General features: G+C 54.3%; 6 protein-coding genes across 6 annotated transcripts; 3 read left to right on the top strand and 3 right to left on the bottom strand.

Moving 5' to 3' along the window:
* Positions 1–531: 531 nt before the first annotated feature.
* Positions 532–2,473, top strand: DICSQDRAFT_184066 (nuclease Le1; the record flags this gene model as incomplete). The annotated part of the gene is made up of 12 exons (XM_007371228.1): positions 532–617; positions 701–716; positions 791–871; positions 939–1,008; positions 1,084–1,149; positions 1,236–1,319; positions 1,450–1,490; positions 1,546–1,621; positions 1,679–1,764; positions 1,843–2,046; positions 2,123–2,194; positions 2,269–2,473. The coding sequence occupies 12 exons, from the start codon at positions 532–534 to the stop codon at positions 2,350–2,352; spliced, it is 966 nt and encodes a 321-aa protein (XP_007371290.1). The 3' UTR covers positions 2,353–2,473.
* Positions 2,474–3,601: 1,128 nt separating this feature from the next.
* On the top strand, positions 3,602–5,541 carry DICSQDRAFT_72391 (cytochrome P450; the record flags this gene model as incomplete). The annotated part of the gene is made up of 9 exons (XM_007371227.1): positions 3,602–3,779; positions 3,840–3,908; positions 3,973–4,192; positions 4,251–4,274; positions 4,342–4,416; positions 4,473–4,632; positions 4,689–4,933; positions 4,990–5,079; positions 5,139–5,541. Coding segments are annotated over 9 exons (1,464 nt in total), but the record flags the coding sequence as incomplete, so codon positions are not given.
* A 2,963-nt stretch (positions 5,542–8,504) lies between these two features.
* On the bottom strand, positions 8,505–9,983 carry DICSQDRAFT_130344 (uncharacterized protein; the record flags this gene model as incomplete). The annotated part of the gene is made up of 7 exons (XM_007371226.1): positions 8,505–8,639; positions 8,682–8,801; positions 8,877–8,988; positions 9,043–9,211; positions 9,314–9,702; positions 9,777–9,822; positions 9,881–9,983. The coding sequence occupies 7 exons, from the start codon at positions 9,981–9,983 to the stop codon at positions 8,505–8,507; spliced, it is 1,074 nt and encodes a 357-aa protein (XP_007371288.1).
* A 465-nt stretch (positions 9,984–10,448) lies between these two features.
* Positions 10,449–12,826, bottom strand: DICSQDRAFT_72385 (high nitrogen upregulated cytochrome P450 monooxygenase 2; the record flags this gene model as incomplete). The annotated part of the gene is made up of 8 exons (XM_007371225.1): positions 10,449–10,836; positions 10,898–10,987; positions 11,044–11,288; positions 11,347–11,506; positions 11,578–11,679; positions 11,756–11,978; positions 12,058–12,135; positions 12,499–12,826. Coding segments are annotated over 8 exons (1,614 nt in total), but the record flags the coding sequence as incomplete, so codon positions are not given.
* A 2,578-nt stretch (positions 12,827–15,404) lies between these two features.
* DICSQDRAFT_94181 (high nitrogen upregulated cytochrome P450 monooxygenase 2) lies at positions 15,405–18,061 on the bottom strand. The gene is made up of 9 exons (XM_007371224.1): positions 17,948–18,061; positions 17,552–17,885; positions 17,092–17,169; positions 16,790–17,012; positions 16,626–16,727; positions 16,395–16,554; positions 16,086–16,330; positions 15,941–16,030; positions 15,405–15,879 (listed from the first exon to the last, which is right to left on the bottom strand). Exons 1-9 carry the CDS (start codon positions 18,002–18,004, stop codon positions 15,492–15,494), a joined length of 1,677 nt encoding a protein of 558 aa, XP_007371286.1. The 5' UTR covers positions 18,005–18,061; the 3' UTR covers positions 15,405–15,491.
* Positions 18,062–18,850: 789 nt separating this feature from the next.
* DICSQDRAFT_164054 (high nitrogen upregulated cytochrome P450 monooxygenase 2) lies at positions 18,851–21,762 on the top strand (the record flags this gene model as incomplete). The annotated part of the gene is made up of 10 exons (XM_007371223.1): positions 18,851–18,907; positions 18,969–19,314; positions 19,390–19,467; positions 19,547–19,799; positions 19,862–19,936; positions 20,011–20,170; positions 20,239–20,483; positions 20,538–20,627; positions 20,679–21,388; positions 21,454–21,762. The coding sequence occupies 9 exons, from the start codon at positions 18,851–18,853 to the stop codon at positions 21,094–21,096; spliced, it is 1,722 nt and encodes a 573-aa protein (XP_007371285.1). The 3' UTR covers positions 21,097–21,388; positions 21,454–21,762.
* Between the last annotated feature and the right edge of the window lie 868 nt (positions 21,763–22,630).

Below are 22,630 nucleotides of genomic sequence, written 5' to 3'. Positions count from 1 at the left end.
TGTTGGTGTACGAAGCATTTGTGATGACTATGAAGGCGAATGACCTGAGCTTGTCGAGTATCCACTCATACTTTTGCAGCTTCACCTCTTGCGCATCCTGACAGCTCATTTGCCATGGACTGGCGCCGAGGCGTCCGCATGCCCCAGCACGTCGTTGAGCCTGGGAGGATCTTGCAAGTATAACACAGTATGTCCGACTTCTTACATCTCTCCCCGACTTCCTCCACTCTCCTCGGACTTCCTTCTTTTCTCTCCGGCTTCCAACCGGTTTCCATGTTCACCCAGGACATCCGGGATGCACGACGAGGCCCCGTTTTTGGCTGTTTGTTCACGACGTGCTCTCGAACGTGTGCAGGACAACGCTGCTCCCGCGCGAAAGTTCCCATGAAACCATGCATGATTGATTGATAGCTACTTTTAGCACTTCATGTCATCGGGATGCAGTCTATTCATGTAGTCTCGCCCATCTCGCTAAAACCCATCACCGAAGAGCAAGTTGAGCGCAGTCTTTCGCCGGACAACACCGACACAATGGCCCCTCTCGCTGCTTTCACTACCATCTTCAGCGCTGCTCTGTCTGCCCATGCTTGGGGCAACCTCGGGCACGAGACGATCGGGTACTGTGCATTCCTTTGCGTCTAAGATCTGAAACGTGACGGCTAACGCAGAGCTTGACTCGCTTTGTTCTGCCAACCGGCAGCTTCGTCGCCGAACAGGTGAGCCTTCTACACTCTCGAGACACAATCACGGCGCAGTCTGATGTGCATGCACGCCACCGTCACCCGCTTAGTTCCTCGCGCCCAAAGCAGCAACGTTCGTGCACTCCACCCTCAACGCGACGTGGAACTTCTCGCTGGGCCCCGCAGCGATCGTGTGTTCTGTTCGCTTCTCCTTCTCAGTGGTCTCGCTAGCTGAGCATATGCGCTCTCGTATTATAGTGGGCAGATCAAGTTAAGGGCGAGCAGGCGTTCAAGTGGTCCGCGGACCTGCATTTCGTCGATGCCCAAGGTACGCCCCGGAGTCGCACCGCCCTGTCAGCAATGGCTTAGAGGCGCAATCGGCCTCTGACGCATCGCCCTGCAGACTCGCCGTTAACGGGCCAGTGCTCGGTCGAGGAGGAACGCGACTGCGCGGATCAGATATGCATCTGTGAGTGGATCGATGCCTAGCGTTCACGCCGACGCTCGTCGATGATGCTGATAGCACCTTATCCGTGTGCCGATGCGGACGAGAAGTGGCGGCGATCGCGAACTATACCGCGCGCGTCGTCAACCCAAGCCTCGCTGCTGAGCAGACTCTGGAGGCGCTCTTGTTCATTGGTACGTGTACCCTCCTTACGAGCGATGCCCATTATGGACGCTGACGGGTTGCGTTGTAATAAGACCACGTAGGTGGATAATCATGCCTCGCCTCCTCAGCGATAGGCATTGACGCGCATATTCCCACCCTTCCAGTTCGTCGGCGACATCGGACAGCCTTTGCACGTCGAGGTGGATCTTCATGCCCTTACTGCCTATGTGTACGCTCTGATAAAGTGCATTGCAGGCCCTCGAAGAGGGAGGGAACGGGATCAGCGCTGTATGCTCAGGCGAGTCCTCGGACAACCTCCACGCCGCTTGGGGTACGTGTCCGAGTCTGGCTCGTTCACTTGCTCTTGCTGAAGCGCTCACGTCTGCAGATACGGGCATGGTCACAAAGCATATCGACCAGATGCACGGCGGCACCCCTCAACAGTACGCGAACGACCTCGTCGCTGAGATCAAGGTGTGCCCTCTTCGACGTCTCTTACTTCCCGCATACAAATGCTCAAGCACTCGTGCTCTACAAATCAATTGCGCGTAGAATGGCTCGTTCGCGTCCCTCGCGGCGTCCTGGCTCGCGTGCTCGTCGACGACGGAGCCGCTCAACTCGCGCTCGCTCGAGACTAGGCCGGGCGCTCAGCTCGAGCGGGACCTGACGGAGTTTCTTCGTAGCCAGGAGGGAGAGGGGATCACACCACTCGAATGCCCGATCGAGTGGGCTCGGGAGAGCAACGCCTTTGATTGTGTGAGTGTCTCCCTGCGTCATCGTGGGGCGAAGGTGCATGTGTCCTAACCGTGCAACGCTTGGCTCGTACTCGTAGACGGTGGTATTCAACTTCACTACTGGGGAGGACCTGTGCAGTGGGGTGTACTTCAATGACGCGGTACCCGTGGTACGTCCTCTGTCTTCTCATGTTCGGCACTAGGAGTGAGAATTCGTGGAGTATGTGCTTACTCGGAGTCGCAGATCGATCTGCAGCTCGCGAAGCAAGGCTTCCGTCTTGCCGCGTGGCTCAACGTGCTGTTTGACGGAGCGACGAACCTCCCTTAAGTGGATTGGTGTAGTACAAGTTGGGAGTCCACGATACATGCGAACCTCCTCTCACTTTGCGGTTCTACTTGTACCCTCGTTGCCCTATCGCCGCGCGAACAGTGTGTGTGCGGTGCTGTCCATCCCCAGTTCATTCTGACTTCATGTAAGGTCTTGCCAAGGGTCTGCTGGCGAACTTACTCTGCAAGCTCGGTGTGAGCGGTATAGACGCTCCTCAGGGCCTTCATCACTTCTACGAGAAGGGTTTTGATCTGAATCGGTATAACGAGAACTGCACCCATTGCTGATTCGGCCATAGCTCGAGTCCGTAATATCGGCATACTAATCCATGTCACCGACAAATTGGTCTTGCCTACCCAATGCACTATATCATTTGTATAAAGCACATTGGGCGAGAAATTCACACCGGCCAAACTGTCGGGCATTCATGACGTGCGTTTGAAAGGTACGACCACTTCTTCCGACTCGGAAGAAGATACTGATTGTACCTGGGCCAATGGACCTCAAACCTGTTCTCGCATCTCAACCAAAAGCATAGGCGGCTCTACGGGCTTCGATACTTTCTGCAGCGACCTGCCAGACGCTCTCCGCATCCATATAGTAAGCGTACCACTTTTGAGCTTCAGAGTAGCAAATGTTTACTCGAGCTCGGGGAAGAAGCTTGACACGGTTTGCTCGGGAGAACTCAGGCTGCTTCTCGACTGACACATGATGAACAGAAGATGTGCGCTGCCCAGCCACGGCCTCGCACGGTCTCACACGTGCATGCGACAGCACCCTGGCACCCTATCAGCGCTCCCCCCACATCGCCGCACTACATATAACCCCTTAGCTGCACAATTCGGATACTACAAGTAGAGCCTTTCCACTTGCTGTTGCGAGTGCACTAGATCGCTCTGGGTAGTTTTGGTATCTGTACTCCGTCTTCCCGCTTGAATCTGACAGTGGCGGCTCGTAATATGGTGGAGAGCATCTCTGGTGCAGCTCTGCCTTTCGATTGGGGATACAATGCAAGGCTTGTCATACCTCTGTCCATCGTACGTTTCATCATTCATACTCGTTCATAATCTGAAATAGTTGCCAGGTTGTATCTCAGCTGTTTCGCATATGCAATCCGTACTCGCCCGCTGCGCATGCGATTTTGCTGATTGGCCCACCCGCGCTAGTCACATGGTACCGTTCTCTGCCTTTCCAACGCGGGTCGAATGCACTCTATACATTCGGCTTTTCGGCAGCTATTCACCTCGCCACAGTGATCCTGTCTACTCTGATCTATCGTTTGTCTCCTGTCCATCCCTTATGCAAGTTCCCGGGACCGCTATGGCGCCGTATCTCAATGATCGGGCCGGCATACTCCGCGACGAACGGGCGAATTCCTCAAGATGTTCGGAGCCTTCATGACCAGTATGGGGATATCGTTCGTACAGGTGAGACCCTCCTGCTTATAGATATAAGCAGCTTCTTCAAACTGACCATGTCTCTCATAGGCCCGAACGAGCTGCATATCCGTGATCCCACTGTTCTGGCAGCTCTTTGGAGTGTGCCGCGAGGCCCGGGTGAGTAGGATATCACCCTTTGCAGAGTCCATGTCGAAGGTTGATCCATGACTTGCTCCGACAGGATTCATTGGAACATCCCTATCTAGGACGAGACAGCCTATGGTCGGTATTCAGAATCCAGATGAACACCAGCGCAGACGGCGCCCGTGGACGCGCGGGATGGGTCCAGTCGCGCTCAAGGAATATGAACATATCATCGCCAAACGAGGCCAGCAACTGATGGAACGATTCGAAGAAAATAAAGAAGAGGTCTCGCTAGACCAATGGTTCCACTACTTTGTGTAAGCCTCGCAAATTCAATCGCTATCACTCTAAGACTGACGACCCTTTCTCCGCCAGCTTCGACTTCATGTCAGACATGGCGTACGTCGCACTCTAGCATTATACTGGATACTGGAGTTGTTTCCCTGCTGAGGGTTTTTGTATTCAGATTTGGTGGAGGCACGGAACTTCTTCGGAATGGCGAACGTAGTAACCCTTGGTCCATGCTAGGGAAGAGCTTGCAGTATGTCGATCCCGTTCAAAGATCTCTTGTCAGCTCCTAGGCTAAGAGCACTTCAGAATTGTTGTAGTCTTTTCTCGTCTTCCTTGGCTGGGGGTATACGTAGGGTACATCCCCGGTGCAGGTCGTGCACTACGAGCGTTGCAGTCCCGTTCGAGCGAATTCACTGCTCAACGTGTCAAGCGTGGATCAACAACCCGCGACCTATTCTATTACTTGGTACCCCCTTTAGCACACCCTCTGCAGAATTGGTTTTCCACTTACTACTATATTAGAACAACGAGGATCTTCCCAACGTACAGCCGCCGCCGCCCAATCATCTCATTGACGACGGAGTCTTGGCTATCGTGGGCGGTACAGACACCACTGCAATCACCCTGACAAATCTATTCTACTTCCTTCTCACTCATCCGGATGTTTACACCGCGCTGCAAGGAGAGGTGGACAAGTTTTATCCTCCCGAAGAAGATGGATTCAATCCGAAGTATCATCGCGATATGACGTATTTGCAAGCCGTGATGTGCGCACTTCACAATAGTCGACGTGTAGCCTGGCTATTGACAGTCTCCTGCATAGCAATGAGACCCTTCGCGTCTTTCCCCCGAATCCCATGGGCGGCCAACGTCAAGTACTCCCAAATGGGCCCCCTGTCATTGTGAATAACCTGTAAATCACTACGCTTCAACGATTCTTACCTACAGTCTCTAAACATGTTGTGTTGACAGCCACATCCCCCCCGGTACAGTCATATGGTTATCACCCTACACCTACCACCGCGACCCGCGCAGCTTTACCTTACCCGACACCTTCTGGCCGGAACGATGGCTCATTGCGTCCGGCCACACAAAACTAGAAGATGCTCGGCTTCCCACAGGAAGCACGGGCTCGCATATCCCGGTGGAGTTCGTACACAATGACACTGCGTTCTGCCCGTTTGGGGGAGGACCCATTGGCTGTGTCGGAAAAGGTCTCGCTCTACTGGAGATCCGTACTGTTACGTGTGCTCTTTTGCAGAAGTTCGACGTTCGGACGCGGCATGGATGGGATTCCCAGGAGTATTTGAAGAACATGAAGACGTTTGTCACTTCCGGACGGCGACCTCTGCCAGTAACTCTGACATTGAGATGAACCAGATAGGGCATGATGCGATGACTACTCGATTTTGCATACGAGAGAGGGTTTTTCATCAAGTTCATCCGAAATCTTCGCTGAGTGTATCCTGAAGCCGTCGTGTATGTAGGATAATGATAGGCCGTTGTCTCAGAACAAGTCTTTGTCTGCAGGAATGAAGGGTATTTCACTAATCCGCAATCGAGGTTTACCTCGCTAGTCCAAGTCTTGTCACTGCGGTCAATAATGTCCATCTCGGCACATAACAATGCCAAGTATGAGAATACACTTCTAAATTTCTTTGTCGATGCGTCGCAACACGAGCGGCAATCTAAGATGCTACCATCTGACAAGTTCCGTGAGCCATCGTGATGTTGATCCTGGCTTGCTCCTTCCCAACCATACCTTGTAGGACTCTGGCTGGACAAGATCGCTTCGCTCCGATGGAAAACCTGTCCTCGATGGTAGTGACCGACACCTTGAATCTCTTGCATGCATTGCTCATGGGTTGCCATATTGACCATGACAGACGTCGCAGACCTGGGGCACTGACAGCTGCTTGAAGCATCCCCTCTTTCCTTATTAGCGTATCTATCCAATGCAGTGTTGAGGGAGAATTGAATTCAGCCGCCAGTACAGGAAGCTTCTTGTCGACAAGCACTCAAAGACGCATTAATCAGAACGTGTCAGGGTGCATAACATTCCCGGAATTGCTGTCATATGTCTTCGACTGCTTATTGACATTGATTACTGTTGCTAAATGATCTTGGGGTATCCTTAAGAGTCAAGGCAGCTGTGTGCTCTCTATACATTGCTCCAGCCCCTTCTCCGCTTCTTCCCGTTTCTTAGCTGTGCTGGCACACCCTTACTATGGACCCTATTGGCAATGCGGATGGCCACACGGCCGCTGCGCGGTACTTTCCTGACTTACTCTGGACGGCCGTCGTCATTTCAACTTCTTTCGCCGTCCTATATGGTGGGATTCTTGGTCTGACCTTGATGTGTTGGGTCGAATCTGACTTCACGATGTGATGCATATGCTAGGACTTTTCGTTGCACTAGCTGTAGTCTCTGTCTATCTCCTCATGTGAGTCACAATTTATCGATGAGCGAAGTTCGGGGTAACCGTTTGGTAGTCGACGTGGGGCGCATAGACCGTTGTCAGCCATCCAACTGTTCGCAGTATCAACTCTCTTGATTTCCACAACGACACATTGGTCAATCGTCGTCTTGCAACGTTTCGGTAGTTTGCTTGCACATCCGAACAAAAGCGTGGATGCCTTGTGGACGGCGTTTCTCGTGGAGCAGTGCGTAGGGACTGCCACGCTGACAATCAATGTACGATAGGAATGTGTCCATAATCAGAATTACCTGCTTGAACTGAAGTGACCTCTAGATCATTCTGAGCGATCTCGTCGTATGGTGGCGAACTTGGGTGCTTTGGCCTGAGAATCGCTTGGTGAAAGCATGGGGTGCTATTCTCCTGTTGGCTACACTCGGTGAGCGGTCACCGCAGGTTTCAATAATTACACCAGTAACAATTATCTGAATTTCATTACACTGGCAGCCATGGGAGTTTCGGACACGCATTTTTCTTGCAAGGCAGAAGGTGGATTCATGTATGAAGGCTTGTTCGTCGGGAACGCTGCCTCGATCTTGTCCCTTTCAACCAATCTTGCCGCCACGATCCTTACTGCATACAAAGCTTGGTGCGCTGACCTATACTATCAGAACCAATCACTACGTTCAAGATCTCACGCAAGCTTGAGATAGGGTATGTCGTAAGGCATTTCACCGACTTATGGCAAAGGGCTCTAGAACCAGTCAAGTGGAAAGTGTACTCGCCCTATTGGTAGAGTCTGGCGCTCTTTATTGCGCTTTATGGGTTCGTGTTCTGTGATTGGGGCTCCCATAGCGCTGATTCTAATTCACAATCGCAGATCGTTGTCGTGGTTTGGCAAGTTGGGATTGACAACCGTTTCATCAAGAATTCAGTAATGGCGTCTTTGAAGAAAGAGCCACCTAGACCCTCGTTCTGGACTGTCGGTGGAGTTTTGATTGAAGGTTGCCTTGTCCCACTTATCGTAAATTCCATGTCTTCAGCTTCCATGCCCAGACAAACTGACCCGGAGTACTCTCTGCAGGCAATCTACCCAACCATTATCATTGTGGTGGTCGCGTTGAACAAGTCACCAGTAGACAAAAACATGAAAGGCGACCTACCTGGACCTGATCCACTAACGGTTGTTGTGAACACGACTGTGACTTCACATAGTGACCTCGAGAGCCCCCCACTGACTTCTGGTGAAGGAAAGCTCCCACATGATGTTGATGGCGATCACAAGCTAGCATACCTCGCAGATGACGACGTCTCAGCAATGGTTTGAATACACGCAGAAACGGACAAAGAGTTCTACTACGATTGCGCCTGTAACCTTGGCGGTGAAGGGCTGACATATCACGATAGAGCTCAACGCAGTCTGGAGCTTCGTCCGTGTTCATCATTTTGTATCGGAACCACGATGTAGCACGCGCTATCAAGAGACGAGACTCGGTTATTGCAGGGAACTGTCTGGTTTGAGGCAGCGTCTGATAACGTCCGGAGCATATGTCGAGGAGTCCACGAATTTTTCGTACAGACAAGAGTCAGTACCAAACAGCTGGGTAAGCTATATAGGCTAGTTTCCGGCTTCGAACAGGAGTTCTTCACAATAGATGGAAAGTCAAACAACGTGACTGATGATTAGTGAAGCCTTCGATTGGGTATCTACCCAGTACAAAGAAGGACTTTGACATACGATAGCTGAGGTTGGCTTGAGAACAGCCTTCGCATGATGCTTGTGTTGAGCTGTCTTCGACACCCAGATATGCCGACATTTCATTCTAGCTACGAAACTTGAAGAATCCGCATAGCATATCCGTAAAGGAAACTAACTAGCCTGCGCCTTCAAACGGTACACCACGCACTGTCTTCCTTTTCATCACGTCTTCGGAGCTTTGGGTAGTCGGCTGGCCGGGACGGGGACAATGCCCTTGCTGAAGAACGTTGACTTGCCCGAGATGCCGAGGAGAATAAGAAAGGTTATATGGATTGCCTGTATGGACGCAGTAAGGACCTGAGAAGAGAGACATGTGTAGAGCTGAACGGGGTAAGATACCAGAAGCGGGACTAGTGCACCGTCGACGATCACAGAGAAGAACGCCCAAAAGCTATCGAGCGAGCTGTTCTGTGCGAGTGAAGGGCTGTTGATCTTTCCTTCCCACAAGGCGATGATGCCCTATACAGTAGGGGGTACCGGATTGTCCAAGGACTTGTATGAGCGTAGTTGATGCAGCATCCAACTCCGACTTACCGAAAATATACACCACAGAGCATTGGACTCCACGATGAGAAATAGCACCTTCTCCGTCTTGGCGAAGCCATGTCCTTGACTAATATACTTGATTACCAGATCTCGCGCTTGCCTAGGTGAGTGTACTTGAGTCGACAATATGCATCATGTCTGCCCCAACACGTACCAAGCCCTATATGCGAACAATAAGGTTACAGCGACATTGAAGATGAGCGGGGCAAAAACCGCGACTCGTGCAGCTGGGTACCCTCGGTATAGATTTGCGGAGCCAATTGTGATTGTATCGAAGTTGTTCCGGGGTTGGCAAGCCCAAACGAAATCGATGATGCCTAAGACTGACAGTATAGGAGGAGATCGTGAGGACCGAGACTAAGTGAAAGCACGGACTAGCACCGACCTAGTGCTGCACCTGAAATAACGCTCAGCATAGAGCCGACCATGGTTCTCGGCCTTCCCAAGCCCCAGAGCATACAAGCCCTCCAACAAGTCACGCCATTGAACAGGAGTGTCTGTGATTTGAGAACCCCCCAGATTAGAAAACGACGAAGGCGAGACTAGGCCAAACAGCTTGACATTCAAAGTGAGTGTCACCGACCCCACGCATTGGGATAAGAAAAAGAAGCGCTGCAGGCTCCCATCTGCATCATCGGGTTCGGTGCTGGCTGGTGGCGATAGTAGCGAACCTGGTCCTGCCGATATGGCCTCCAAGATGTACGCTCTCACGCCAAGCAAGTTGGTGATGACGTACAGCCACGTCACTCCGTAGGGGATGATGAGCATCTTCCCGGCTGTTTGGGATAACCAAGATCCCAGATGCTTCTGCCATCTGGGGTGGGGTGAATGTGACATGAACGCATGTCGGACGCAATCTCAGACGCAGATTGGCCGAAGGGAACTCACATGAATAGAGCCACGAGGCAACGGAGGAAGAACCAGGTGAGGACGCCTGCAGACAACACATCAGCTAATCAACCCAGCGAAGTGACCCCACACAAACCATTCACCAAGCAATACCGTCTCGATTGCAACGAGAGCAAGCTTGGACTCCACCGAGTGGACCGCAAAGCGCCGCGATACAGGATCGCTTGAGGCTGGCGCGCCGCTCATAGTCACGAAACGGAGTCAGGAACGGTGGGGACCGGGCACTGGTCATTTATCTACCTTTATACCAGCCCTATCACCTGAGGACTCCTGCGCCTTTCATAGACACCGTGTCTCACGAAGCATTGCGTTAGAGTTCAATAGAAGGTTCGTAGAAGCATTCATCAAGTGCGAACAGCTCCCGTCCGACTGACTTCCGGCGTCGAAAAGCCGAGCTGAACGAGTAGACTTGTCTTCCCCTTGCCCGTCCATAAATTCTGATACCTCCCCTCTTCTCATGCAACAAGCGTAGCACCGCAATGTGCTCTGACCACGCAGGTAAGTGGCCATTGAACGTAAGACAACTCTGTTTAGCGATAGAACCCGAGCCATTGAATGATTGGCGGAGATGCTGCCTGAGATACATACATAAGGTGTATCGCACTTGCTACAACAGCACCAATCAAACGTACCATTGCCTACCCTAACCCTTCACGACCGCACCTCGAGCCTCACCGGCAGGTCTGGCCTCGGCGACGTGAAGTAATCTCTATACTCCCTCTCATACGTCCTCGGATCCCACCCCTCCTTCATTCTCACTCTGAACTTTTGCAAGAACGCACACACCACCATCCGCAGCTCTTGCAGCGCAAGCGCCTTGCCCACGCAGTTCATCGGCCCGATCGAGAACGGCAGGTAGCCGGCCTCGTTGTGCCGGAATTCAGGAGAAGACGCAGTGACGCCGCGCGAAGAGTCAAGGTCCCCAGAAGCGAGGAGCCAGCGTTCGGGCCAGAAATCGGAGGTGTAGGGAGAGAAATTGCGCGCGTCGTGATGGTGCGAATAGATGTGTGGCCAGAAGATCGTGCCTGGGGGGAGGACGCTGGAAGGGTTGGTCATGTCAGCTTGACGAGGAAAGTGGCCAGAGGAGGCAGAGAGCTCACATGTTTCCAGCGACGAGACCGTTACCACCTACTGGGACCTGGCGCTGGCTACCTCCTGGCACCGGCGGGAGGACACGCATAGTCTCATTTCTAAACGGTCGCCTTCGGTCAGCCTGTCTTATGCAGCGAGCGCACGAAGGACATACATGACAGCCGTGAGGTACGGCATTTCGCGATGGTGCTTTGTATCGAGCGCGTTCTCGCCTGCAGGGTAGAACTTGTCGATCTCCGCTTGAAGCTTCTCGTACGCGTCTGGATGCGTCAGGAGCAGATACGTGAGGCTGGTGAGCGCGCTCGAGGTCGTATCCGCCCCCGCGATGATGGCGAGCACGCCATCGTCGATGATCTGCTGCATCGGGGGTGCAGCCTTGTCCGGGAGGTCTTCGTTGTTCTATTGCGCAGCACGTGAGGATAGCGACATGCCAAGGAATGCGTGTGCTGAGACTCACCAGGTAGTGAAAGAGGTCCTTCTTCTCCGAACCGCGCTTCAGACGCGCCTTAACGCGCTCGGCGCAATTGTTCAGTAGTACAATCAGGTTGCCTGTCGCGGCGGGGATCTTTCCGATGTAGACCCCTAGCCACGGGACATGGCCGAAGAACGTCGCGATGCTGTCCATAGCGCTTAACGTCCGCGAGACTGCAGAGGACCACTGACAACGACACGAAGAAAAGGTACCCACAACATGGCCTCATCAAGCAGCACCCAGACATTCCCTTCGTCATGGCCCGCCTCGATGAGCTCCGTCCCGCCACCGAACGCCATATCGCTCATGAAATCGTACCTGCACCACTATCGGGTAAGCACATGCCCCCACCCTCCGCCGACATTCATAGGACGAAGTTCGCACAGATACGCACGTGAAGAAGTTAAACCAAGTACCGATGACGACCTCCTCGCCCGCGCGGCCTTCAAGGCGCTCCAGGAGCTGGCGCACGCGGCGCGCGATGAAGTGCTCGTACTCCTTGATCGCGGCAGGGCTCATGCCGCGGGTCCAGTTCTTGCGCCGGCGGAGGTGCACGTCCGTGTCCATGATCCCGACCATCGGCAGCGTGTGTTCGGAGAGGACGCGCCCGACGAAGTCTACGATACGCGCGGGAGGTCAGAGCGCGAAGCGGGAGAATGGAGGTGGAGAAGTAGGGCGGAAGAGGGAGGCACGTACGAGGACCCTTGGGGGCACCGGATGGGCCGAGGAGGGCGTTCAGCGCGGTGGCGTCGCGGATGGAAACCTCGTTTGGGCCTGGGCATGACAAGGAGGTTAGCGATAGTCGGTGACGTGTATGCATCATAATGATTGAGAGTATGGCGATTCATTTCGCTCGGAGAGTGGCAGACAGCGAGAGACGCGTCTTGAAGGCTGCACGAGGCGCTCTCTCATTGTCGTAGTTGAGCGTCCAGCACGAAAAGGGGAGAGGTTTCACAGGCTTCTTGTGGCGAAGAATGGAATTTGCAACCAAACCAGACAAGCGCGAGTATGTCTGCGTGGAATGAATCATCGTACCCGGACCCCATTTTACAACCCGTGCAGTGTTAGGGACCTTGCGACATCCCACGCTCGAACAGGAATCTGCGTAACCTCCTGACCAAAGTGAGACGCACGTACCGATGCGCACAACATCCCCATACCGCTCATGAAGCGACTTGATATACTGGTGCTGATAACCCGGTATACATAAGAACCCCATCCAGAACTTTGATATCTTGCATCCGATCGGTCCAGGGTAACGCGCGAGAGGATGCAAAGGGGAGAGGCGGTATACGATCACAGACGAAACAAGTGTGGTCAGGTACGTCGCCAAGTTGACAAAGAGAGCGTGGAGGAGCGTCCATTGTGGCGGAGATGCGAAGAAGGATAGGAGGACGGGAGGCAAAAAGAGGAGTGCGCCGTGAACCGCGATGTTGTAGGTTTCGTACTTGCGGAAGACTTGGTGCGCGATCTGTGTTCGCAGTTACAAGCTGAACGTCGGGTAGAATTCGTAGAAGAGAGGACACACCAAACCGAGCGCAACGGCTGTCCCAATTGTTTGCGAAGGCGTGCTGCTGCCTGCCATTGTTGGAGGGCCACCCAGAGATGAAATATGGAGGAAGAACGTACTCAGGTTGGCCTGTGAGACCGCGTTCGCTGGTTTTTGAGGCGTAGATATGGGCGGCGACGGCAACAGAGGTCCAAAAGCTTTCCCGCATCACTTTCCCAGGTGCCGCTCTTGCGTTACGCGGAGTCTAGGCGAGACGTAGATCTTGATGAGAGGTCATTAACAGGCGATCTGGGCTCATGTTTCCGTCCGCTCTTCTCATGCGCACTCAAATGTCGCTATCGGTCAATTGAGTCAGCGTGTTGAGCAGACACGGCATCAGCAGCTATCGAAGAAGACGCTGCCTTGAGAATATGACGAGAGCGAACATACAACATAGCGCGCGCACGGGTTCTAACGCCATATAGAAAACCGAAGGTGAAGCGCGTATATACTATTCTCCCGGGGCGTTGCTGCGAATCAATGTCAAGCGAGCTGAGGCTTACCGGGTACCTAGAATGCCCCGGCAGTCTTCTCAATTGCGGCCGGTCAGAGCGTGATAGTAGTATCTTCATGAGCTGAGTATACAGGCGGATGAGCAGTTCGAAGTCGAGGAGGAGCGATGGACAGAAGGTTCAAGCCAAAGGCCTCTAAGCCTAACAATCACAAACAACAGGACGAACCGGTTCGGATCGAATGCAGACGCCCAGAGCAAGTGCTGAACCGGGATAGCGCTTTCTCCACTACAAGTGGCACCAGGTGTACTCAACTGCCAAGGTATGTCCAATCTCTCAATTGTGCAGAACATGTTCACATCAAACGACTGGAGCAGAGATCATGTCAGCAGCTCCGCCTTTTTCGGCGATCTCACGTCCACTTATTGCACGATCAGTCTCTCCCGAGTCGTCCGCGACAGAGCCATCCTCGTGTTTTCGCTCGGCCTGGATGGGCTCTCATATTGAGCACCCCTGTCATCGAATCCTCGGCCCTCCCGAATGGAGCTGGAGAGAAAGCCGGTAGTCGTCACCGACCCTATTCATTATTGTCTCCTGCTCATGCGCCTTACTGCCCTACATCGCTGACGTGGGCGCATACCCATACTAGGTCGGGGCTTCCTGAACCCTTTCCCCGATCGTACATGAGCCTTGGAAATCACCCAACAGCTATGACATTCCTCATCCCCCTCAGCACGTCCAACCTCGCTTCCGAGATTAGTGTTACAGCCTTAATGGCGCAGTCGCACGCAACATTAAAGTTGTCAGTTCCGCTATCTTCCTGCTTGAACTTGGCCTGCAACTTCTACTAAATTAGGATACGTTTCGCACTTTTGGGTTCCCTATTCTGCTTGAAGCGGCCGCTGTCTCAAATATAAGCAACGACGTATAGTACCCAGATTACTGACCTTGTTGGAGATGCACGAGACATCCTCGTTGTTGTCGTCCTGGCCAACGTGCAAGGATATGGATAGGTTTCGCGGATTCGGCTTGGCAGTACTATGTGAGGACGATCCCTGTCACTCATATCAAAAATCAAATGGAATGCATCAAACCACAATACTGACCCCTCTTGGGGTGAACCAGTCGTCGTAGTCTAAATCTTCGCATATCGCTTCACTCGCCTTGGAGTACTGCGCAACGCGTGAGCGATCCCTCAAACACTCCTGCAACTGAGGGAAGCCACGAGTCTCGGCTCCTTGAGTGTGTCTGGCATAATATCGAGCCGCGGCGACGACTGTCCATCGTGTCCCTTTCCACGCCTCACTTGGGTATTTGTCAACTCTGTTCCGCCCTTTTATAACGACATCGGCGACCACATCGACCAGATTTGCGAGGTCCTTCATTTTGCCACAGAGATCTTTGATTTCAGCGGGGTTGGATCTGGCCACCTTCACAAGAGTTAGTGCGTGGGACAGCAAACATATGAAAGTGTCATTTCCTCGCCTTGGCTGTATCCAGGATCATCGAAAGAAGGGAGAGATACCTGGCAATCCGGAGGGACCTATTACTATCCGTTCCCATGAGACGTTCTCTCCTAGTACACGCTGCTCTCCTCCTAGGACTTTCTGCACTAATCGCCGCATCTATCGTGTCCCACCCTGTCGCTCTTCATCGTGACGACCGGTCTGGGCATGCGTATTGAGATCCTCCTGGGCTTGCTTCATCACCCTGACTCTCTCCATCGTCTTCTATCGTCTGTCTCCCTTTCGCCCCTTCTCAGGCTATCCCGGGATATGATAGACGAAGGTCTCCATGCTCGGTCCTCAACTTCACGCGCGACTGCTGTCGGAACCATCGGCGCACGCGTTCAGCTATCCTGCTGTTGCCCCCCCCCCTTTCACTCATGCATTCGAATCGAGTTCGCTGGACCTCGACGCCGACTGGCTCTTTTGGTCAAGGCGGCGTGTCTTAGAGATGACTGACGTGAGGCAACACTGATCGTCGATACAACCCCAGCCACCGGTGCCATGGCAGCGATTGAAGAAGAGGCTGCCTGAGAAGAAATGATAAGGTATATCGCACTTGCTGAAACAGTACATCACAGAAGAGATACAGGTGCCCGACGCACCATTGCCTTACCCAACCCCTCAAGACCGCACCTCAAGCCTTACAGGCAAGTCCGGCCTCGGCGACGTGAAGTAATCCCTATACTCCCTCTCATACGTCCTCGGATCCCACCCCTCCTTCGTTCTCACTTTGAACTTTTGCAAGAACGCACACACCACCATCCGCAGCTCTTGCAGCGCAAGCGCCTTGCCCACGCAGTTCATCGGCCCGATCGAGAACGGCAGGTAACCGGCCTCGTTGTGCCGGAATTCAGGAGAAGACGCAGTGACGCCGCGCGAAGAGTCAAGGTCCCCAGAAGCGAGGAGCCAGCGTTCGGGCCAGAAATCGGAGGTGTATGGAGAGAAATTGCGCGCGTCGTGATGGTGCGAATAGATGTGCGGCCAGAAGATCGTGCCTGGGGGGAGGACGCTGGAAGGGTTGGTCATGTCAGCTTGACGAGGAAAGTGGCCAGAGGAGGCAGAGAGCTCACATGTTTCCAGCGACGAGACCGTTACCACCTACTGGGACCTGGCGCTGGCTACCTCCTGGCACCGGCGGGAGGACACGCAGAGTCTCGTTTCTATCGTTGCTCTCCGGTTAGCCTGTCTTATGCAACGAGCGCAAGATGGACCTACATGACAGCCGTGAGGTACGGCATATCGCGATGGTGCTTTGTATCGAGCGCGTTCTCTCCCGCAGGGTAGAACTTGTCGATCTCTGCCTGCAGCTTCTGGTACGCGTCCGGATGCGTCAGGAGCAAATACATGAGACCCGTGAGCGCGCTCGAAGTCGTATCCGCCCCCGCGACGATTGCGAGCACACCATCATCGATGAGCTGTTGCATCGGGGGTGCAGCCTTGTCCGTAAGGTCTTCATTGTTCTGTGGCACCGCACATTAGCATAACGGTGAGGATGTGCCACACAATGGGTGTGCCAGGACTTACAAGGTAGTGGAAGAGATCCTTCCTCTGCGAACCGCGCTTCAGGCGCGCCTTGACGCACTCGGCGCAGTTGTTCAGTAGTATGTTCAGGTTGCCGGTCGCGGCGGGGATCTTCCCGAAGTGGACCCCCAGCCACGGGACATGCCCGAGGAACGTCGAGATGCTGTGCGTACCACCGAGCGTACAGTGGACTGCAAAGGACCAGTGGCTTCGACATGACGGAAAAGTACTCACAACATGGCCTCGTCAAGCAACGCCCAGACATTCCCCTCATCATGGCCCGCCTTGATAAGCTCCGTCCCCCCACCGAACGCCATATCGCTCATAAAGTCGTATCTGCGTCACTCCCACGTTAGCACATGCATTCGCCCATCACCCCAACCCACACAGAGACGCACGTGAAGAAGTTGAACCAAGTCCCGATGACGACCTCCTCGCCCATGCGACCCTCGAGTCGCTCCAGGAGCTGGCGCGCCCGAAGCGCAATGAATTGCTCGTAATCCTTGATCGCGGCAGGGCTCATGCCGCGGCCCCAGTTCTTACGCCGGCGGAGGTGCACGTCTGTGTCCATGATCCCGACCATCGGCAGCGTGTGTTCGGAGAGGACGCGCCCGACGAGGTCTATGATGCGCGCGGGAAGTCAGAGCGCGAAGTGGGGGAAGGGAAGTGGAGAAGTAGGGCGGGAGAGGGGGGCACGTACGGGGACCCTTGGGGGCACCGGAGGGGCCGAGGAGGGCATGGAGCGCGGTGGCATCGCGGACGGAGACCTCGTTCGGGCCTGTGCATGACAAGGAGGTTAGCAAGCGGTCGGTGCCATGTACGCGTCAGGAGGATTTCAGGCATGGCGATTCGTTCCGCTCGAAGAGCAGCAGGCAGCGAGTCCGAGTCACGCGTCTCAAGGGCTGCAGAGGCACCCTCTAATTGTCGTAGCTTGGTGTCCAGCGCATGAGGGTGAGATGTTTCACAGGTTCAGCGCGTGGCACAACGGTTTACCGTGACAAAGAATGGAAGTCAGGTCCGTGTCTGACAGACGTGAGTATATCTGCACGGGATGCACCATAGTACCGGGGCCCCCGGTTACAACAACCCATGCAGCATCACGGACCTTGCGAAATCCCTCGGATCCGCGTAACCTCCTAGCCGAAATGAGACGCACGTACCGATGCGCACAACATCCCCATACCGCTCATGAAGCGACTTGATATACTGGTGCTGGTAACCTGGCATAGATAAGAACGCCATCCAGAACTTCGACACCTTGCATCCGATCGGCCCAGGGTAACGCGCGAGAGGATGCACAGGGGAGAGGCGGTAGACGATCACAGACATAACGAGTGTGGTAAGGTACGTCGCTGAGTTGAAAAGCAGGGCGTGGAGGAGCGTCCATTGTGGCGGAGAGGAGAACAAGGAGAGGAGGGCGGGAGGCAAAAAGAGGAATGCGCCGTGGACTGCAATGTCGTAGGTTTCGTACTTGCGGAAGACTTGGTGCGCGATCTGGGTTGGCGTTTGAGTGTTCTCAAGGCGACACGATATATAAGCAAAGCAGAAGAACGGACCAAGCCGAGCGCAATGACTTTCCCAATTACTTGCGAAGGGCTGCTTCCCGCAGGCATCGTTGGACGACTGATCGGGGATGAGAGGGAGAGGAAGCACAGACTCGCTGGGCTCGCCAAGTGGGACGCGTTGGTGGGCTTTTGAGGGGCAGATAGCGGCGATAATTTATTTTCAGCGCAGTGCGAAGAGTTGTTCGGAGACGAGAGACGGCAACAACAGAACCACAGCCTTCCCCGTATCATTTTGTCCGCTCTTCTCGTGCACACCGGAATGTCACCGGTATGGGCCAATCATTTCAGCGTTAGGGGCAGATACCAGATCAGGGAAGGCGCTGCCTTGAGGTAGTGGCGGGAGCTTGCATGATGCGTGCGCACAGGCAATGCTTTGGCCGAAGCGGAAGACGAGAGGGGAGGGGCCTGAACTGGTTATACCGTCGCGTTGGTGCGATAAATCTCATTTGAGTTCGCGGGGAACGAACTCACGTTAACCCATTGCCACAGTCTAGGAAGCGCTTCTGTGAGAGGCTCTGAGGGGGTGCTACATGTCTGTTCAATGGACAATGCGACTTAAGGGCAAATGCTGATTGAAATGCAGTCCAAAAGCCTCTAATCCTGACAGCTACAACAATAGCTGGAACCGGTTCGAACCGGTTCGGTTTCAGTATAAGCGCACAAGTGCTGCTTGCGCATGCATTAATTTCGTCCCTTCCTCCATTCCTTGGTACACCAGGGTAAGTATGTCCCGCTCTTTCGTGCTCAATCGTGCTGACCTAGGGAGTCAGGGTCGGATGAAGTACATGTACTTGTCAACAGCTTCACCTTCTCTGGCCACCGGCAGCTTATGTCATCTCTATGTAGCTTCTCTCGTACCCACATCTCCAAAGTGGCTTTTCAACTGCCTCCGACATGAGTGCGACCTCCTCGCAGATGCAAACAGCCACTTTGGCAATCGCTTCTGCTCTTGTAAGATCATTGTGTCGTTTCCTCGACCGTATACCTGATCGACTTGGATCGTCCGCTCTAGGTTGCGCACCAAATATTCCGCCGCTATGAGACTTTCTCCATACCCGTACACGCTGCTCTCCTTCTCGGATTTCCTGCACTCGTAGCCGCATCTCTCGTATCCCACCCTCTCCCTCTTGACGACGAGTTTGCACATGTGTTCAGGTCCTCCTTGTCGACTTACCTCGCCACCCTGGCTCTCTCCATCGTCGTCTATCGTCTGTCTCCCTTCCACCCCTTAGCAGCCTATCCCGGCCCATGGTGGGCCAAGATCTCTATGCTCTGCACTGCCTTAGTGGCCTCGACTGGCACCAGGAGTAAACGTGTGAGGCGGCTGCACGACGTGTATGGCGATGTCTTCAGAATAGGTGCGACACGAAGGACTAGCATGGTTTCAGGTACTCACGTTGCCCTCCTCGTGTATGCGTACATCGCGCTTTTAGGTCCAAATGAGCTCTCCATTCGCGATACCTCAGCGATCCAAGCTATCGCTGGACCCTCCGGGCTTCCGAAAGGAACTGGTGAGTACGCGAATCCTTCACCGCCTCGAGCATCTGTATTTCCTCCTCCCCACCACGATCCTCACCCATGTCTGCTCAGACTGGGTCGGAGGCATGCTCCGCGACCACAACCTGCCCTTAATCGCGATCCGTGATACCGACGAACACCTCCGGCGGCGGCGCGCGTGGAACCGGGGCCTTGGACCCAACGCGCTGCGCGAGTACGAGCATGTTCTTGCGCGCCGTGCTCGGCTTCTCGTCAAGGGACTGGAAGAGCACGCGAGAAAGGGCGAGGAGGTGGATCTGGGGAGGTGGTTCAATTGGTTTGGATACGACTTCATGTCGGACATGGCGTAAGTTCTTCTCGTTAACCCACGCAGCGGGATTAACGGGAGTGCCCTTCCGGACTGCGCAGGTTTGGTGGCGGGTCAGAGCTGCTGCGCGAGGGGGACAAGAACAACGTCTGGGCTGTGCTCGAGAAGGGGATGGCGTAAGTCTTCAATTCGTCTTATCATGCTGCCACCGTCCTCTCTCCTTTCTGACGGACGGATCGACGCTCGTCAGACTCGGCATGTTCCTCGCGCACCTCCCCTGGCTGGGCGTGTACATTGGGCACATTCCAGGCGCAGCATGGCCACTGCAGTCTCTCCTCGCGCACGGGGAGAAGGCCGCGGCGAAGCGCCTCGCACGAGGCTCGACCACGTCCGATCTCTTCCACTACCTCGTCAGTACCTCCCTTCCTCTCGCGTTCCTTCCGAATCTCCACCTAGCGCTGATCGGACGCCGGTGAAGAACAACGAGAATCTCCCAGAGAGACCGTCCCCTGCTCCACGCCAGCTCTATGACGACGGCGTGCTCGCCGTCGTTGCAGGCTCGGACACGACCTCGAGCGCGCTCACGAGCGTGTTCAATTGTCTCCTTACGCACCCGGAGATATACGCAAAGCTGCAGGAAGAAGTGGATCGGTTCTACCCCACAGGCGAGGATGCGTTTAGTATGAAGCATCATCGGGATATGCATTATCTGCAAGCCGTGATGTGCGTGGGCTTGCGCTCTCGTCGCATATCCCCATACTGAGCGCAGACGTGTAGATACGAAGCCCTCCGCCTGTTCCCCCCGGTCGCGAGCGGGGGTTCGCGCCGCCTTCCGGACAACGCGCGGGGCATAACCGTCGGCTCAGTGTACTCCCCGTCTCCCCATCCCCTCCATGTTGTACGCTGACGTATGGACAGATACATACCCCCAGGAACAGTCGTGCGGCTCCCTCCGTGGTCCATCCAGCGCGACCCGCGCAACTTCACCTTCCCCGACGCGTTCTGGCCCGAGCGCTGGCTGATCGCCTCGGGGCACGTCGCCCTCGCCGACGCTCCCCTCCCCTCGTCTCCCTCCGCAGATGGAACAGAGCTGGAGAAGGAGAACGGGTTCGTGCACAACGAGCACGCGTTCATCGCTTTCTCGCACGGGCCGATGAACTGCCCTGGCAAGGCGCTCGCCCTGCAGGAGATGCGTGTCGTGACCGTTGCGCTCGTGCAGCGGTTCAGGGCGCGGCTGCGCGCGGACTGGGACCCTGGGTTCTACGAGCGGGAGATCAGGGACTACTTTGCGGCGACGAGGCCGTGTGTGCCTGTCATCCTCGAGGCGAGGTCGTAAATTGGTCCACGAGATTGTGGTCGGCGTGGATGGTGGACGATATATTTCGTGAGGTGAGAGACGGGAGATGATGGCCAGGCGGTAGGATTGGACTTGACTGGTCGGGCCTGTGCGACACGAATGTCGCTTTTCTGACCTTGTATTGTGATCGAGTCTTTCGTCAACAGATTTTCTTGTGCTTTCTAGAGGACGCCCCGCTTGCCCCAGGGCGCGGAGTCTTCTTTCGTCGTCTGCAGACCTGGTTGCTTGATATATCCCGCTGAAATCAGCGTTTGTATCGTGTCCTACACTGGTGCGTCACTCTGTCGCCGAGACTTCCCTTAGGAGCGTTATAGGGGCTAACTTCGTGCGAGGCAGTGGCTTCAACTTGAACACTCTTCACGAACATCAGCGATTCAGCTAATGCAGCGAGTCGTGCAGGAAACGAAATGCGAGTGCGCGGGACATCATGATTATCCAGCGTGGACTCTGGCGGTATCTACGTGCGGAAGAAGGGACATCGGAACTCAGCTGCGTCTTCGGCCCGCTATGCACGGAGAATAGAACCAGAGGTGCGGAGGAGAAGCGTGGTGTAGGTTGGCGAATCTTGGGGTGGTGATTTGTCGCTCTGCCATGAGCCGGACATGCTCCGTACGCATCCACGAGATATTTTCAAACATGGGAAACCTCAATGAACGGAAGGATACGCACAGAGCTTCTACCAATGCTGTGTTAGATAAATTGAACCTCTCTCGACCGCGAAGCGCGGACTGCGCCAACATGGCGGACCTGGTGCCTTCTGAAGCACCGAGGACCCTATTGCTGCGCGGTAACTTCCATCTCGACACCGCGGGAATGTGGCATCTGACTAATGAGGTGTACGACTTCATTCTATGTATCTTCCGAACCCTACGCAAATAGTAGACGACGCGTTCAACAAGATACAGTGACCGCATAAGATAGCGCACCACGTGCGATAAGCGCCCGAAGGATGCGACAGAAGTGCGGCTCTCCTGCGTTACTGAGGCCACAGGGTGGCACAAGAATTGGGAGATGGGTAGATAGAAAGCTGAAGGTTGTAGATATGTAGGGTGGTAGTATCAGCGTGATTGCTTTGGGAGGTATAGTGATAGGAAGTGCGCAGAGTCTGTTTTTTGGAGGAATATCATAGTAAAATAGCAGAAAAATGACCTTCCATTCAGTTGAGACAGAATTTCGCGATCATACACAATACATACCCCTGTACAAAATGCATAGGCATCTATAAGCTTGGGTCAACATGGCACTGACCGAGAAGGGTAGGAACCCAACAATACAATCAGCGCTAAAATGAGCGATTGGAACCTTCCCTCACATTGCAAACAGACTTGAGTAAGGAGAGATCTATTTAGCAGGTATGCATAGAGGTTTCTACGTACTTCACATACAGTGATATTGATGGTAGCACGTTGTGATGTGGCTGAGCGATATGCAACTCTGTCATCAGGGTACTTGAAGCACATTCTGAGCGTCTGAATACCAGGGCTCTCCCTATCGTGCTTATTAGCGGAAGACC

The sequence above is a fragment of the Dichomitus squalens genome, assembly GCF_000275845.1.
Source record: "Dichomitus squalens LYAD-421 SS1 unplaced genomic scaffold DICSQscaffold_93, whole genome shotgun sequence".
Classification (NCBI taxonomy): Eukaryota; Fungi; Basidiomycota; class Agaricomycetes; order Polyporales; family Polyporaceae; genus Dichomitus; species Dichomitus squalens.
This window is presented reverse-complemented; position numbering and strand designations above follow the sequence as displayed.

Bases quoted from the DNA above. Each gene is read 5' to 3' on its own strand.
- DICSQDRAFT_94181 (XM_007371224.1), bottom strand. From the start codon at position 18,004: ATGCCTGCGGGAAGCAGCCCTTCGCAAGTAATTGGGAAAGTCATTGCG. The intron at 17,013-17,091 runs GTACGTGCCCCC...CGCGCATCATAG, and splicing joins CGGTGCCCCCAAGGGTCCCC to ACCTCGTCGGGCGCGTCCTC. The intron at 16,555-16,625 runs GTGAGTACTTTT...TGGTACGCACAG, and splicing joins TTGCTTGACGAGGCCATGTT to CATCTCGACGTTCCTCGGGC.